Consider the following 17,720-nt stretch of genomic DNA (forward strand, 5'->3'; position numbering starts at 1 on the left):
TATGCACGCCATGTGTGGGCTTTCGCTTCATTCATATTGCATTCAACAAACTGCAGTTGACTTGAAAAATATGAAGTGTAATAGGTATAGTATATTACAGTAATAAATAACTGGAAGGAATAGGCGTCGTGTGGCGTCCTTGGAACTCGATTACCGATTGTATATTAAAAAAGTATTAGAGTTGGTATAGGACTATAGGTACAGGTCGATTCACAAAAGATGGTGCTTTCAGTTTTGAAATGTATTAACCTGTAAAAATAATAAGTAACACAAACAATTTCATTCACTTATTCAAACTATGTTCTTGGTACTGAATCGATCTATGGAATTTCCAAGACTTCTACATTTGTGCGAGTCGCGGTTCGTGTATGTTATAGACCGCGAGCCAGGCGCAAATTTCGTCAGTCATCGCCTCCCGGGCGAAAACTCGTATAGCGGTTAACGGCTATGTATGATGCCATTCCTCAACCCACCAACGGAGCGGCAGCTGACGTGCACGAGGCTTCATCATACATAGCCGTTAACCACTATACGAGTTTTCGCCCGGGAGGCGATTGGTCATGGAAATCTGTTCCTGGCCCGCGGTCTATTAAAGAATTTTTGGTTCTAATCGCCTCACTGAATAAGTCAAATAAGCATACTTAGATAATCAGGCTTCACTAAACAAATATTTTACTTAGGACGCCACACTACTGACAGAGCATCGCATCGCTACATATCATAACTGAACATTGCATAACACTATAACACCACAACATTGCAAGCAAATTGATCATAATCACCGATGAATACTAGGAACATCTATAATGACGAGTATGTGGCTATCGAGCGTGCGTAGCTTGCATTGCAATTTGTAATAAAAAAATTGTTCAGCATCAAGTCCCACGATAAAATACGTTTCCAATAAAATATGATTTATTACAAGAGACACTTTAATAGGAGGTGATTAATGCAGTTGCTAACAATAAGTCCTAATGAAGGAGGTCTGTTTATGGTCATCGACTAATATGAAGGGTCTGGGCCTACGCTACTTTGACTGTGGATATACATACTATTATTTAACACAAGTTTGTCGACAAACAATTAGCTTACTGGGTATTTCACAAACACATGCTAAAAAGACATGTTTCCTATAATAAATGTCCTAATCAAAATGCAAATCTATGTGGAAAGAAAAACGATTTGCTAAAATCAAGAATATTTTACTAAGTAGTTAAGTGTTTATTGCATTTTATGCCAGTAGCCCCTAATGACTGACTAACTGATATAATCATAAAATCGATTTTATAGTGGAACTTGAGTTTGTGAATGTAGTGAAGTGCTTTTACCTGAGGACCTGCGCAGGCCGGCCTCGCTGAGGCGCCGCGGGTGCTTCTCCCACAGCGCGTCCATCGACGTGACGCTGTACGTGCTGCTGGCTACCAAGCGACACACACACAACCATTAGCTACACAACACACACGAGTGGAACTCACGACACAATGGGTGCATTCGAAAAACGGTAATGTGAGAATTTTAGTTATGAAACTGTATTTTTCTATAGAATATTGTTTGAATGGAATTGAAAAATGTGTCTAAAATTATAGATTAGTAAATTAGTCTTTCGTTGATTTAATCTAGAGGTTACCTTGGTAATTTTAGCTGTATATTTTTAATAGTCTATTCATGCATTGCTTAACCTGTCTGTTATGAGAATTTACACGCGCAGTATGTTTTTTTTGTCAGGTATTAGGTATTACTCGTGTTACAAAGATTGAACAGCCTTGTCATATAGAAGACTGACTTCGTCACTGACATAGTCATTGTGTCGAACGATTATGACCGACAGCCGTGGCGCTTGTAAAAAGAGCAAAACAATCAGCGTTACAGTTTGGCAATAGACAATGCTGTTAATTGCGACGGTAAGATTTAATGGGGGTCGTGGGCGGGCGACTCGTCTTGTCAACGCGGGTTTGTTTATTGTGTGACATAGTGTTAGCAATTGATTGTGTTGTTTATAAACAATCGAACTGCGATCGCACCGCGCCTTGGTGAGAAAAAATAATGGGTTACATCTTTAGTTAGTCCAAATAATCGAGCGTTATGGACAAACATTTAAACCTACACCTCAAAAGATTCCATCACCGTCTGATGACATGAATACAGAGCTCTCTACCCTCCACCTTATCACAAGTGCGTCTACGAAGGAATAGGACTTACTAGATGCCTTGCGATGCGAGCGCGGTCTGTCGGGCAGACTGCTGGACACCTCGTCCTCCTCGGCTTCTATGAGGTCTTCAGATATAAATAAAAGCGTGACATCATTATGAACAAGTGAAATTTAAAATTATTTACAATATACAGTGATTGAGTGATAGATGTGCGTGCCAAACGTCCATTTCAAAGCATGTAGCATGCTGTGCTCTCATGCCATCTTAGATTTTGAAATCACTCTATAGAGTTCGAGCGTGAAATGAGGTTTTACTCACCTGATAAATGTTTTCGAGATAAGTCGTCGCTGAGCTTCCTCACAGCGTCGGAGCTGCCGTCTATGACAACAAAAACAACACGTAAAGCCTAATGATAAAACAATAAACATGCTTAAGGAAAAACGATAAAAAATGTATTTTAAACTTCAATGTCAGACAGATAACTAGTAACAAATTGTCGAGGAAAGCAAGAGTTTGTCACTTTTCAACTTAGTATCAAAGTTATGATCATGAAGGTTCAAGTTATACGTATAAAGCATTGCTTTCCGTGACTATAAAATAAAATGAAGGCATTGACGCGTACAAAATGTAAGGCTCTGTCATGATACATGGTTGTTTGCAATTCATATTGGGCAGAGTTCGATAAAATCATATAGTAAGGATTGAGGTAGGTGTGAGAGACACCCACTGCCTACCTCGCTGGGCTAGCCTATAAAGGGCTTAATATCATTGGTGTTTAGTGACACGTGTGTCTTTAGTGAATAGCGTAGCGGTGGCACGAGCCACAGCACAGCTGGCACACGGACACGAATGAGTAGGCACACACTTATAGGGTTATCAATGAGGTAAGGAATTTTCCGAACATATCACATTTTTAGATCACCTTTTGATCGTTAATTGAAAAACTGTTTACAATATTTGAGAATTAAACATGAAGTCAAGTAAGTAAGCTACATTTTAATACAATGTTTTTTGGTATCACGTGGCAAGTGGAGGCGCATTGCGAAGGTTGCATTGTCCACAATAAATATGTTTCATCATATAACCACGACCACTCTGTCAAAAGTTGAGGAGGATATATAAAAATACAGACTTCAGGCCCCCTAGAGTCTATCAGACATTTTATTAAAGAATCTGGTATTTCAACAGCACCTTTGGGATTAAATAGTTGGTAACCCTCACGATTCGTGGCAAATTATAGTGGGTGATAAAGCCATAACTTGGTGTCTGTTTATTCTTGGGACTATTATGGTATCCGATTAGTTCTCCTTCATTACACTGAAACCGCAAAATCTAGTCCAATATTACGAATATCTAGTTCATACACTATAGATCTCTCCGATGTAGTGTTTAGATATCGTGAAGGCACAGAACGGCTTGCCTTGATTCATAGCTGTTGATTGTAAATAATGCGTGATAAGATAAAACATTATTAATTTGCTAAAAACTTGTTTTGAATTAGACATGATCCATGTCGATATATGTATTGCGTCGCTATTAATTTAATAGTTAATTAAGGTATTATTGGCGGTAAATCGTTTATGGCAGATGGAACGCGGAATGAATTTATTAATCATTATCTATTTCGCACTATTGACTGAGGTAAGGTAAATCCGTATAATTATCAAGATACCTTTAATTTATGGCGGTATAGTAAAACTTAAATATCTAGGATTAAAACCACGTGTCTCCAATTAAAATAATCGCACTTTCATAAAGTCAAATGTATAATTTGAAACTTAGACTGTATATAGGGTGGTCCCTTCATGATATTTAAAAGAATATTCTTCAATAATACAGATCCAGCGGTTAAAACCCTAAAAGCTTCATTTAAACAGCCGATTGCCTTTTGTTTTATGTGAAATGTGAATATGAGAAGAGATGAACTGATGAGACTGGCTTCACTCACAAGTCTGGTGGAGATGATCACTGATCAGAGTGAGGCTAGAGTGCCCGAGGAGCCGGCCGGCGGGTCGAATCGCGTGTCCGGCACTGAGCCCAGTTAATCACAAATCACAACTGCGCAGCGACACCGGCCTTGCAGCTGCGCGTGGGCACGCTAATCATAATTATCTTGGCTCATCGCGGGCCCTACGCCCGGAAGGTACCTACGCGGAAACTGCACTAGAAAGGCTAACTGGATCTAACGACGGGTTTTCATTTCACTCTCATTCTGTTATTATTCTATACGCACATGTCAAATAAGTAGCATTACAAATTGCAGCATCTCTATCTGTACGTAGATTAACTATTTGTAGGTATGTTTCTCACCTAAGATGGAATGACGCACTTAAACCAAAGTAATTTGCATATTCAAACTACGTGTGAATTACCACAAAGAGACGTACCTATTATTTCAAAAGTCCATATAGTTGTCTATGGCGATAACACATGTAAGATATTATCTGATGGAGCCAAATGTTGATGAAATTGATGCCTCGAATGGCCTAACCTAATCTAACCGCATATGACCAGTTCGATGCTGTTAACGAGAGCATGCGGGTGTGAGGAAGAGAGTCGGACATGTAAGAGTAGAGGAGATCAAGGGGCGAATTATCTCCAATACAAGAAGACAAGTGCTCAACATGGTGACAATGATTGAAAGTAGTTATAGTTAATGATTATTTATGAGCACATACCAAACATTTTCACCTTAGAATCCTTATATAATTAACACAGCAGTTAAATATCATACATTTCCAAACAAATATAACAAAAGATTACGCATTAGGAAGCTTGAATTTCCTTGTAGTTATTAATAAAAGTGAATCAGTCACAATCACTTTGCTATCGACAAGAGTCAATTAAATGCCTACCCTGCCTAGGTATTACACACTGCGTAGCAATTGCAAACAGATAATTGCGTATCAAAGCTATAAAAGCTAAATTGATAATAACAGGGAACACGACATTGTAATCATTGTCTGACTATCTATACTTAAAAATAACAGACTATTATGTATACCGAGATCCGAGATACAAGGATACTGAGGATTTTTATGAGTAGTTTTGAACTATTCTCACCTTTCGACACTGCAAATGGAGACTGATGATGATTGAATTAGAAGCCTTTAAATAATACAATACACGGTGTAACATGAGGAAACCGAATAATTTTAACAGCGTATTCCTGATCATATTTAATGACTAATATGTCCTATAAACTTTTCTGTAATTTGCCTAGTTTCAGAGTTAATACCAGTTTAAAAAAAAAACAAGTTTTTATTGTTACATAGTGCAAAACGCATTTTTGATGTCGATGTTGCCACTGTGGGACGTAGTCTAAGTAACCTTACTGATAGATGTCAAAAAGTGACATACTTTGTAAAAACTACGTTTTACGAAAAAAAAAGTAAAAGTCCATTTTAAGTGACAAGTTTACCAATAATATTTACTTTTTATGTACAAATACACCTGAAAAATCGAAAAAAAAAAAAACAAAAAAAAAATTATTTTTTGCGAATTTGACCTAAACTTATTACATTATTTCCTTCTTTTGGCCTCAGAAAAGCGTGGTTAAAATCTTTCTGTTTCCTCGTGAACACCTTGTATATCATTGTCGCAGTTAATAAATAACATAGTCAGGTCGCCTTGCCATCCAATAATAGCATAGGCACGTTTATATTCCTAGAATTGAAAAGTGCAGTGCGCAGCTGCAAATTTTCACACAACCGTACATGCTATTACTTAATAGTAAACTTCAGAATACTGAAGACTTCCGCACCACTCAATAACAGCCAATTATACCTACCTCCGCTATTAAATTAAATTGACAAGATTATCATAACAAAAACGCGTTATTACACGTCTGTCTGATAAACGTCGGTCTGCTATTGTCATGGTAAAAAGACATTCGTCGTGATACTGGCTGGCTGGCTGGCTACTTCGGGACGGGTTTTCGTGTCGGATATCAAGACGACAAATTGACTGAAATATATTAAGATCAGCGGGCTTTTTGGATGTTTATGTTATACAATTTAATGAGAACAATGATTCACGTGATGATAAAAATATAATGACCATAACGTGTGTGATGGCAGGTGACACAACGAAACAACGTGGCGAATCCCACGCTAGTTCGTGCTCTTGTCTTCTCGTAGCGCGTGGGTGACCTACTCTAGTTCCGAATACTTCCCACCCTCCACAAGAACATAACAAATGCTACATATATATATTTTTATGGCCACAAAGAAATAGACGCCTATAGTTTAGCCGAGTCCACAAAACAAAAGATGAACACCCAGCGGCTATCATTAAAAATGACTGCGGCGGAAAATATGGTTCGTATATTATTAACTATGTATGAGGTACATAACAACAACATGCTAATATGATGATATGATGTCAATTTCATGCGAACATCTCCGTTCGCAGAAATGATGTAACTGCTATAAAAGAACTTACATTAATTGTCGACTTAGTTAGCGCCTGAAGAGCGAGACGTACCAAACAACTTGAGCACAGACCATGCTTGAAGACAAGAGTCGGGGAATGACATTGTGTTTTGTGGTCAAGTTCAAGTTTTTGTGAGCGAGTTGTATGCTAATGAGGTGTTGTTTTGCAAAACATCAACGTATGAAATCATTTTGACAATTTTTCCTGAAGCAGATTATTATTTGCGTGCAACAACAGCTGTACTTATACTGAAGCTATCCTGCAATTATAATATATCTAGTAGGGTCATACGGCGAATGATCTAATTCGTCAATTGAGGACAATTTCGCGGCCTGCTCTCACGTAACTGATGCGACATACGCTTTGTGGAACAGCTACAATTCTTGATGCCAATTACTTGACCAGCTGCTCGACCACGTGAAGCCAATTTCATTCACAGATTTTCCACCAATCACTTCAAATTAAACAGATTAAGCGTGACATTTGGAGGCGACTGTTTTCGTTACTTGTATTTAGTAAGCGCGTGTTACACATGTGTACCTACTTTGACAGGACATGAATATATAGTTTACCTACCTAGCTATACCTAAGCCAGTAACGAAATTATGTACTTTCATCTGCTGAAATGGTCGACCAATCCCATGTTTAGAAATTTCCAAGGTTTAGCAAATGTCGTGCCTGTGTACTTTGGACATGGAAGCAAGATGAATATAGTTCTTTTTCTAATAATAAGAGCATAAAAAGTTCAGTAGCAAAAATACTCCGCTCCGACCGAGTTGGCGCCTATCGTACTACCGCGATCCAGCCGAACGGGAACGGCGCCCCGCTGCGACAGATGAAAAACAAGATACATTCAGGTCATATAAATAAACATTGGTGATTCATACCGCATTTCAGGCAATCGTTTATCGAGCCATTATCATAATTGAAATATTTATTGAGGAACATGTGACAACCTAAGGTTGCGTACTCGTAGGCCTGATAAGAGTGACTCACCTACACCATATGGAGACAATGCAGTTCGGAGCTCAATGTACGCGTAAACAGAAAGACGATAATTGAGCACCAAATTTGGATGTATTAAACAAAAAGCAATTTCATAAATCGAAAGGTCTTGCAACGGCCTCATGTGAAGCTGAAAATTAAACATTGTTTGCAAGTTCGGAATCGAATTTCATGTGCCCTCCATGCTCTGTTACAAGATTTACAGCCTCTTGCGTCCGCAGCATTAATTTATAGGTTTTCGCGAAGCATAAATAAATAGCAACAAAAGAAGTAGCGTCCTGTCATCTCTTTATACAATTAATATTAAGTAATTCTCTCGTCTCGAAGCTTGCGCAAAACAAAATGGAGGGTTATATAATAAAGGATTTCTAAACGAAACAGTATTCAATGCACCATGCTCCCGGGGGTTAGGTATTTGGATACTGATGTCCCGTGAAAGTTGATTGGAAGTTAATGCAACCTGCGCGGAAAGCGCAATGTAGAACTAGGCTATTTCACGGATGAACATTAGCTATCTGGTGAACGCAGTGACAATGAAACAATATATGAGTGAATAATGCTGAATACAAGGATTGTTTATATTAATTTAAGACATTATGTTACTGTATTCTGACAAATAAAGAATTATGATTATGAATAAATGATCTAATGGTCCGATTAATTGGCTCAGGATGCGGTATGATTGACGGGGCAGGCCTTTAGCCCGTTTAAGGCACGAAAGCGTTCGGCAGGCGGCTCACGTCTGCCCCTACGATAATGGGTAGTAATGAGACCGCGCCATGCATCGCAACTACTCTCCACACCTGCGATAATTAAGGCGCTTCGCGCAGTTTTTGGCCAAAAACTGTCTCTTTTTAGAGCTTATAACTTCTAAATGAGTCAACCAAAAATTATGAAAAAAATATATATGCATCTTCACTCTATGGACAACAATCTCAACATTTGACTTTTTTTCTGAAATTTGTAGTTTCACCGAAAAAAAAATAACACGACAGGCCGTTTTGCGGCTAACTTTGCTTATAACTTCTAAACGGCTTAATCGATTAATATTATTTTTAAACTAACAAAAATGTTTTAACAGGTTCTACAAATCCAACATAGCTTTTCTTAATCAAAAAATATTTTCTTAAGAAATCGAACGTTTTTCCACATTTCATGCGTATGCAGCCTGAAAATGGCGTGGCCGGCAGTCGTGTGCCAGCTTTGAGATGAGGAGGCTGTGTCGCTTGTCGCTCCGTGCCTTCCTTGCACTATGTTTGCTTATGCACAAGCAAAGTGCTATAATATCGGAGTTATTGTGGCCAAAGAATAAATAACTGCAGAGCGCTGATTTGGTTGCGACGCGCATTAGCGACTTAGCGAGCGCATCACGTTATTTTGCGGTCTATTACAATGAATGTAATGATAATATCCGTATATATTATACTATAACATACGTATGTTTGAGAAAACTTCATTTGAAATAAATAAATAAATGTTTTCTAACCGACATATTATAATGTCATTCAAGTTTTACGTTTTGAATAATGTTCCATTCCATCTCGAAACAATAAATAATTGATTTAACATAAGCTACCTATTACCTATTACGTTGTATGTATGAATAGTACCTGTTAAAAAATATTGTTTTTGTAGTTTAAAAATAATTTTAATCGATTAAGAACTAGCAAAACGGCCTATCGTATTTTTATTTACGGAAAAACTTACTATTAAGTTTGTTGTAGGTTTAGTTAAGTAGTAATTAGTGTTAAATAGTGTAATTGTAGTTATGTCTGTAAATTTTTCATGGGTGATCCTTGCCTGTTAATAAACGTTTTATTATTTTATTATTATTTGTATCTCCTTCTGGATTTCAGTAATTATTTCATTGGGTCAACTTGGTGTATTATGTCTTCTAAATGGGTAAACAAAAAATTATGAAAAAAATATATATGAATCTTCATTTATTTTTCAACAATTATAAAATTAAACTTATTTCCTGATATTTATAGTTTTACCGTAATAAAAATAATAAAACAGGCCATTTTGCGGCTAACTTTGGTTATTTTTACTAAACGGCTAAATCAATTAAAATTATTTTTAAACTAACAATAATGTTTTAATAGCTGACGGTCTTTCCACCGCGATACAACCGGCCGATGATTTGTTTTATTAACAATATCATCTAAACTACCATCTGACAAAGTATAAAATGGGATGCGATGACTGAAAAGATTTTTTTACATGTTCATGTGACCAGCTGACGGTCCACCGAGATACAACCGGCTGACCATTTTTTTAATTCACAATAGCATCTAAACTATCATCTGACACAGTATCAAGCGGGAGGCGATAACAATTTTTTTTGCGTGTTTCGGTGGCTGCCATTCCTCAACCCTTCAACGGAGCGGCAGCTGACGTCCACAGGGGTTCATCATACATAGCCGTTAACCACTAAAAAAATAAATGATTGCAAAGCGCTGATTTCGTTGTGGCGCGCTTGTAATAAAAACCGGCCAAGTGCGTCAGTCGCGTTCCAAGGATTCCGTACATTACTCAAATTAAACAATTTATTTTTTATGTGAAACGTGCGTGAAATGTCTAATAAACCCGTAGGGGTTGGATCAAAAACTAAATAATTAAGTCCGACTCAAGCTTTACTGCTCATTTCTAATAAGTTTTCCTGTGATCTGTAGGTAAAGATCTATTTTGTGTATTTTTTTCAAAATTTTATACCCAGTAGTTTCGGAGATAAAGGGGGAATGCTCATTTTTTGCCTATTTTCGTGAATAACTTCTAAACAATTTAAAAGTGCTTGTTGCTAGGCCTATTTGAATAAAGAATATATTGAATTGAATTGAATTGAATTGACTGTTTATCCTAAAATTATAAAAAATATACATTTGAGATTCTCACAATGAGCTCTTTCATTTGATATGTAACACGATATAGTTTGAAAAACTTTTTTTTTCTCTTTTACCCCCCAAAATTGGCCCCCGTGTTTAAAATTAATTTGTTTACGTTACATGTCCGTCTTTGGGTCACATACTTACATATATACACCAAATTTCAACTTAATTGGTTCAGTCGTTTCCGAGAAAATAGGCTGTGACAGACGGACAGACAGACGCACGAGTGATCCTATAAGGGTTCCGTTTTTTTCCTTTTGAGGTACGGAACCCTAATAATGATGATATTCCCACGTAATGATTGAGAAAACTTCGAAATTCGAAAAATAACACATTTGTAGTAGTAAAAATAGACGTGAAAAATAGAATAAATGCGGGATGGATAAAATGGCGACAGGTCTCTGGAACAACTTGCGATCCACGAATGCCTCTTAAACTTAAGGGGAAAATTTACAGGACGATCGTGAGACCTGTTGTAATGTATGGATCAGAATGCTGGGCGATGAAAGTGATGGATGAAAAAAGAGTGCACGCAGCGGAAATGAGGATGTTGAGATGGATGTGTGGAGTGACGAGAAAGGATCGGATTAAGAATGAGTATATTAGGGGAAGTTTGAAAGTAGCACCAGTAACGGAGAAGATAAGAAGTAGTAGGTTAGCGTGGTATGGGCATGTGATGAGGAGGGATGAATGCCATATAGGCAAAAGAATGTTAGGGATGAATGTTGATGGACGGAGAGCGTATGGTAGACCCAAAAAGCGATGGATGGATTGTGTGAAAGAGGATATGAGAAAGAAAGGAGTGAGTGCTGAGGTGACGAAAGTTAGAGGAGAATGGAAGAGAAAAACATGTTGTGCCGACCCCACATAACGTGGGATAAGGGCAGGAAGAAGAAGAAGATATGAAGCTAGTAGGTACTTTAATTTTATAAGTTAACTATTAATGGCATTATTTATATTTATTTATTACGAAAATTTATTATTAAAAAAAACTGTATAAAATAAACGCACTGTACGCCTCAATTTAGTACATACCAAGCTTTAGCTATAAATCTTAATCCGTCGATTTGACTTAGGTATTTATTTGTAAGAAACAGATAAAACACAAATTAACTAATAAAGTATAATGCATAAGGGAATATATTTACGCATGATCTACTCATACTCAAACAACAAAATATCTGCAAAAGATACACAAATACGAGGTATAGCGCCAAATGCCGCGCGCCTCTGGGCTGTAGGTTATTCTTTGAACCTCGTTCCGCCGCAGTCGCCGCACCGAGACGAAATTCACGTACGATCGCAGTGAGCGGGGTGCGGGTACAGAGACGCTGAGACGCTCAAGGCCAAATCAGCGAGAATCGTCTTAATCCGAAATTAAACTGCCATGGGAATACTAATGTGATTTATTACTCTCATAACGATAAATTTGCACGATCTGATGGTAATAGGGACAATTAATTGGAATAGTAATAAGACTTATTCCGCGTGATGCTTATACGGTATTTAATAAATATCGCGTATAATGAGATACCTACGCCAAAATGTTAGGAAAATTGTTGGGTCTGTTCAATAGAAGAATTCACAAGCAAGTATTCATTCCACTTTAACCACTTTGGTTAAGTTAAAGATGTCTCTCTCTACAAAATGTACTACATGATGTAATCTTTGAAAAATTTAAGCTATCGGCCGTACTTGTGGTAACCGTCAACAGTTTTTTCAAAGATAAGTAACTACGAGTAACTAAGCAAATCCTCATATAAAAAGCTCTACACACAGGTACCTAATATTTGCTCAGCTACAGACGTGAAAATTATCTCTCTACACATACTAACAAGTGCTTGCCAAATAACGCCATAAAAACCCCATTATAGGCGCAGATAACATCCAACTTTAAAGTGAGATCATAACGACAATCCATTACGGATAGAGATAATCGCCGCTAATACATTACGGATAAATAAAATGTAACATCGATTTGATTAAGTGTCAGGCGTTAGCGCGACGGGAAAGCGTGGTGGCATTATCAAATGTGATAAATGTTCGTCGCGGTTGTTAGAAGCAACCAGTCACGAAGTAGGCAGTTGGGCGCGTGCAACCGTCTTCTTTGTTTCTCACGGCTCGGTTGCAGAAATACCGTGCAGATGGTTATCTGCGGCAATGATAAATGCATCCAATAACTAGCTTGCAGGCGTAGGTATCATTACAGTTTACATTTCATACCTGATGTACGAAATTTATATGAAAGATAGGGATTACGAATGTTAATAAAATACGCTTACGAAAGTGTCTAGGTAGCACATAAACTTCAGGTAACAATATTGTTGCCTAACAAAATTTAAGTGACGAGTTTTTGTATGGTGTCATGGGCGGAACTGGGTTTTTATATCCATCATGGTGGAGGTATGTTTGCATACGTGTTTTGTAAACAGAATGAATCAGCGTGGCTCATACACGGGATTTTAGAATTGTACCGGACCAACTGTGTACATAAAACTTGAGGTGACGCCACACTCTAGGCGTATCGGTCGCGAACATTCTTCGCTAACTGGCTAGATTCTAGGATTAACATATTCAAATTTCTTCTTAGACATATTCTAGAAATCTGCAACACAAATGTTTAGCTTGCGATCGTGGAGTTTCCCAAGCTGACGTCGCCTTGAACTTGCGATGTAAACTAACACTGACGTAAGCGGTCAATAAAGCAATTTACACTGTAGCACCTGACGCCTACGCGTCCAATACACACTCGATTGACTCGATTACATAAAAGTTTGACAACATTATAAAGATTATCCTTGATTTAGTCCTCATTAAATAAACATTTTTGGATGAAATAGCAGATAAGCAAATACTGCGCACAACAGTATTTGCGTGAGACGCTAATGTAATTTTTATATATAGGATTCAATTCTCAACACTGTCACGTCTATAAGTAGTTATTAATAAGTGGATTTGTATGGAAAATAAAATACATGAAATTTACGGGGGCGGCACTGAACCTAAATGACTGTTTATTAATGTTAAGGTGAACGCGTACGTTAAACCGCTGCCGTCGATGGAATTATTTAAGAGTCCACGCCTCTGCATCTCCCGCTTAATGAATGAACTCGGATTATTAACGATGAAAAGTATGCGTAACTGATAAAATCACATGTAATCTCTCTATCAAGTGCGGTTATCACGATGTCAAAGATATATGTAACTCCGTATAAGATAAGTAAAGTCTAAGAAAAAAACGTGCCTCGGAAATCAAGAAAAAAATTTGCTCAAATAGATGGCGCCACACCTTTGGCCTATACCCGTGTAGATGGACTTGGCGACACCGTTTGATATTTAACAATTTTGACACATATCAGTGAAAAAATATGAGTCAGTCATATGGCGTTCTAGAAAAAAATAAAATAATAATCATTTATCCATATAAGCTATATAAATTTTATCATATTAAAAAAAGAAAAACACTTTTATTTTAATCCTGTGTCGGTAGATGGCAGTGATGGTGTAAATTTTGTAGTCACAGTACTACAAAATTTACTATGACAATAACTCTCTATACACTCTATTCTCTTTGACGATGTCCTATTTCGGCTTTAACGAAGTTTGTGATTACTCAATTTCCCTTATGAACCTAGATAAATTGACTCATGGAGATATGGAGGCGCTATAAATCCAGCTAGATAACGCAATCAAGTGTACTGTTATTATCGGTTAAAGCTTAGCTTTAGAAAGGCAGATTACAAAATGAAAGCTCTCGGCAGTAATCGAAATTACTAGATTACTATAGGTTCAGGGAACATGACGTGGGCAAAAGTTGAACATGGATTGCGTTGTGTAAGCTAAACATAGCCTTTTTCCTATTGAGCAGTCAAAAGGGAGGCTTGGTAATAAAGTAGGTTGAGTGTAGACGGGACGGTGCCCGGGGAAAGTACCAAATGTTTCCGGTTCCAACGGCCCAGCCTATTTCGCAAACCGTATTTTTATATAAAATAACATTCGCGAGTGGAAATTTAATTTGTGCGGTTGTGGAGTGAAAATTGTCATTATACGTACCTATTTTTTATGTATGATATTGATATGTTAGGCAAGACAACAATTTGAATAGCAAAAATAATGAAGAATCACAAGACAAGTTGACAAAGGATTTAATTTAACCATTAGCATATAAATAGTTATATTATAGTGGATCTGGTGATGTTAGTAATAAATCCATATTGATGTAAGTATGTATCCGTTATTGGTACATGGAACATGCTATTATTTGTGTAAGTTATCGCCTTAAAATGCATTAACAATAAAACAACGAACAATAGGTGAATAAATAAAAACTTCGACGTGAACAGTAGCAGGCATCGTACGCAAAAGGAGCTTTGTCAACCGAAAATACATACATACATACATCACACTATTTTGTAAGGCAAATTGTTATTGTTCGTATGCGACAAAAAACTGGTTTCGTCTGAGCCTTGCATTATTCTTCGTCGTGACAAAAGGAAAAAACATAATGGTTGGATGAACCAGAGGTTCCGAGTTTTCAAAGGCGTTGTGGTATAGGCACTATAGGTAATACCTCAGGGTATTGAGCATAAGGAAAGGTGGAAGCTAGCGACTTCCCACTGCGAAGGATTATCGGTACGTGACTGGGATTTGATAACGATCTTAATACTGTTTATGAGGAAGGATGGATTTGTAGAATGACGGAAACGACCTAGAGTATTCACGGACAAAACATATATATTATCACGATCGCTAAAGTAATTTAAACTTTGTTTAAATAGTTCTGGAAACGTACGTACAGGGAAACTACACACAGAACATTGGCTAAACCACACAGGATGCAGACAGGCCAAACAAGCCATGCCTGGCATCAACGGAAAGCTCACAAGGGTACTAGGGAAGACCCGACTGAGCATGTTAAGCAGTGTCATAACAGGTCATGGACTATTTAACAAACATCTTTATATAACAGGTGTCACAGACAGTCCCCTATGCAGAGCATGCATGGAGACAGAAGAAACAGCCTCTCGCGTGGTGTTGGAATGCAGCGGAGTGGCCCCGTACAGGGCAAAACATCTCGGAACTCCGAGAGACCTCCCCGAGATCCTACTCAACATCAAGGGTTTGATAGGATTCCTCGAGGAGCTGGGCTGGCAGGACTAGCCCCCCCCCCCCCCCACCCTTTAACGCAAAATAGGCACCAGTCGTCGAGTTGCGGAAAATCGCCCGAACTTCAATGCAATAGTTCTGGAGAATCATATATTACACAACAGTTATCAGATTCACCTTCTAGAAACATACCTACAAAAGGTGTTACGGTGGTATTACGCGAAGTTACAATTATTAAAAAATATAGGAAGTTACATACGAAGTGAAAGTAATTACAATCAGCAAATAACTTTCGGTTAAATCCATCCATTGTTTTTTTTTTCACAATATGAAGCATGAACAATAAAACGCCTACGAACAAAATGTGTAAAATACTGTAAAAACAGTTCTAAATATAATGATCGGAAGCTGATCTGATCGCTTAGTTACATCGACTCATTGTTTTTTCCGAGTCTTGGCCTATTTTTATTGAGTATATAATTATGGATTATAGCAATAAAATTAACTATTAGAGTAAAACATTCCACTGTAACGCATTAGATAAATGTCGCTCGCGGATCACTCGGATGCCATTTATCATGTGCGTACCGACGCGGCGTCGTGGGCGTGATGATGCAGTGGTCATCTTGCTCGCTCACATGGACCCGCACAAGCTTACAACTCAATTTCATAATTAATTTTAATCACATTTTAATTTTGCGTGTAAATCGATATGACCAAGGATCACCGACACGTTCGGCTCGGTCCGATACGCTCGAGAAGAGTCGATATCGGTGTGAAATCAAAACCCTGGTTCAAGGTGATCTGTGGATATTGATTAGTGGTGACAAAAACAATAGATGCAGCTATTAAATTACAATTAAAATGGTGGATTTAATAGGATGGACGGCATCGCGCATGGTAGTCACGTTGTCGCGATACCTGTTCTGCAGTTTGGTTACGGTTGACAGAGAACAATGCCACGGCGACCGGGTAATTGAGCAATTTTCACGCAAACATCGGCTCAGATAAGGATAAGACACGGGAAGTCCCTTGTCGCGCCTGAACGGTCTTATTTTGAGACGTCAACATGACAGAATGTCTCCGGAAAGGAGTTAAGAGGATGCAGTGACTTTAACGATGTTCATCCGTTTAAAAAAAAATGAACTTTAAAAAACAGTGAGATTACAGGTAATGTGTTGCATTGCATTGCATAGGTACTACAATTCAATCAAAAGGTAGGTGCTGCACGCGACAATCATGACGTGTGTCACGCTAGAGGCATTGGAAATCATAAAGACACATGAAATTACGTAACTGCCAGTAGGATTATAGTAAATAGAAACGTCGACAATATCCACACAGTTTACTTAAATTAGCCTAACAATAGTTAAGACTGGGAATAAATTGCTTGCGAAGATAATTTTACACGATTGCAGGAATGCCGCGGGATCATTAAAGTGGAATATTTATTTATTATTTGCTTGTTATATGGGTCCTAAGGTCAGGATGCAGGTACGGTTGCAACGTGGCATGCCATGCCGGTGTCCAAACAAGGCTAGGTGCGTTGTAAATTGCTACTGTTGAGGCACCGACTAGTTGAAAAGCTACGTGACAGAATGATTATAGGTGTAGTGGCCCAGAGGTCACGGTGAACATCTCACAATCAACGAGGGCTCGGAAAACTAATGTCGACGACCAGCGCACGAATTAAGTTTATTCTTAGATGAAATGCATATTGAATAGCTTTTAATGTAAGATAATATAAGCTTGTATATAGTAAAAAGTTCTGTAGATAATAGACGAAATATAAGCGTATATAGGGCGTTCAAAGAACAAGGACAAGGTCGGACGAGGGTGGCTCAAGGGGCCTACACAAAAACTACAGGCGCGACTTAATGAAACATTCGTAACTGTTACATAACGCTTACTTAACGACTTAAATGAAGTCATAAAACTTAGACGGAATGCAAACTATAGCAGTTTGTTTTGTTTCAATTTATTTTGACTCAGTATACAATATTTTAATAAAACTTCTAGAACGGCACCGCATTACGATTCATCGAATTCAGAGCAGTATTCTCGCTAGGTATAGTTGAGATCACAATTCTTATTTATAAGTTGGCACTACCTACTTTTTACTAACCGCAGTTTTTAT

The 17,720-nt window shown here is 37.8% G+C and overlaps 1 protein-coding gene across 1 annotated transcript in view; it reads right to left on the bottom strand.

Moving 5' to 3' along the window:
• The window catches only part of LOC134742326 (CAP-Gly domain-containing linker protein 1), a 63,597-nt gene that overhangs the window by 23,671 nt on the left and 22,206 nt on the right, over nucleotides 1-17,720 (bottom strand). Inside the window, exons 2-4 of the mRNA XM_063675375.1 lie at nucleotides 2,469-2,528; nucleotides 2,200-2,274; nucleotides 1,329-1,418 (exon numbers count right to left, since the gene is read on the bottom strand). Coding sequence (XP_063531445.1) covers nucleotides 1,329-1,418; nucleotides 2,200-2,274; nucleotides 2,469-2,528 — 225 coding nt within the window. The remainder of the gene's footprint in view (nucleotides 1-1,328; nucleotides 1,419-2,199; nucleotides 2,275-2,468; nucleotides 2,529-17,720) is intronic.

The sequence above is a fragment of the Cydia strobilella genome, chromosome 6, assembly GCF_947568885.1.
Source record: "Cydia strobilella chromosome 6, ilCydStro3.1, whole genome shotgun sequence".
Classification (NCBI taxonomy): Eukaryota; Metazoa; Arthropoda; class Insecta; order Lepidoptera; family Tortricidae; genus Cydia; species Cydia strobilella.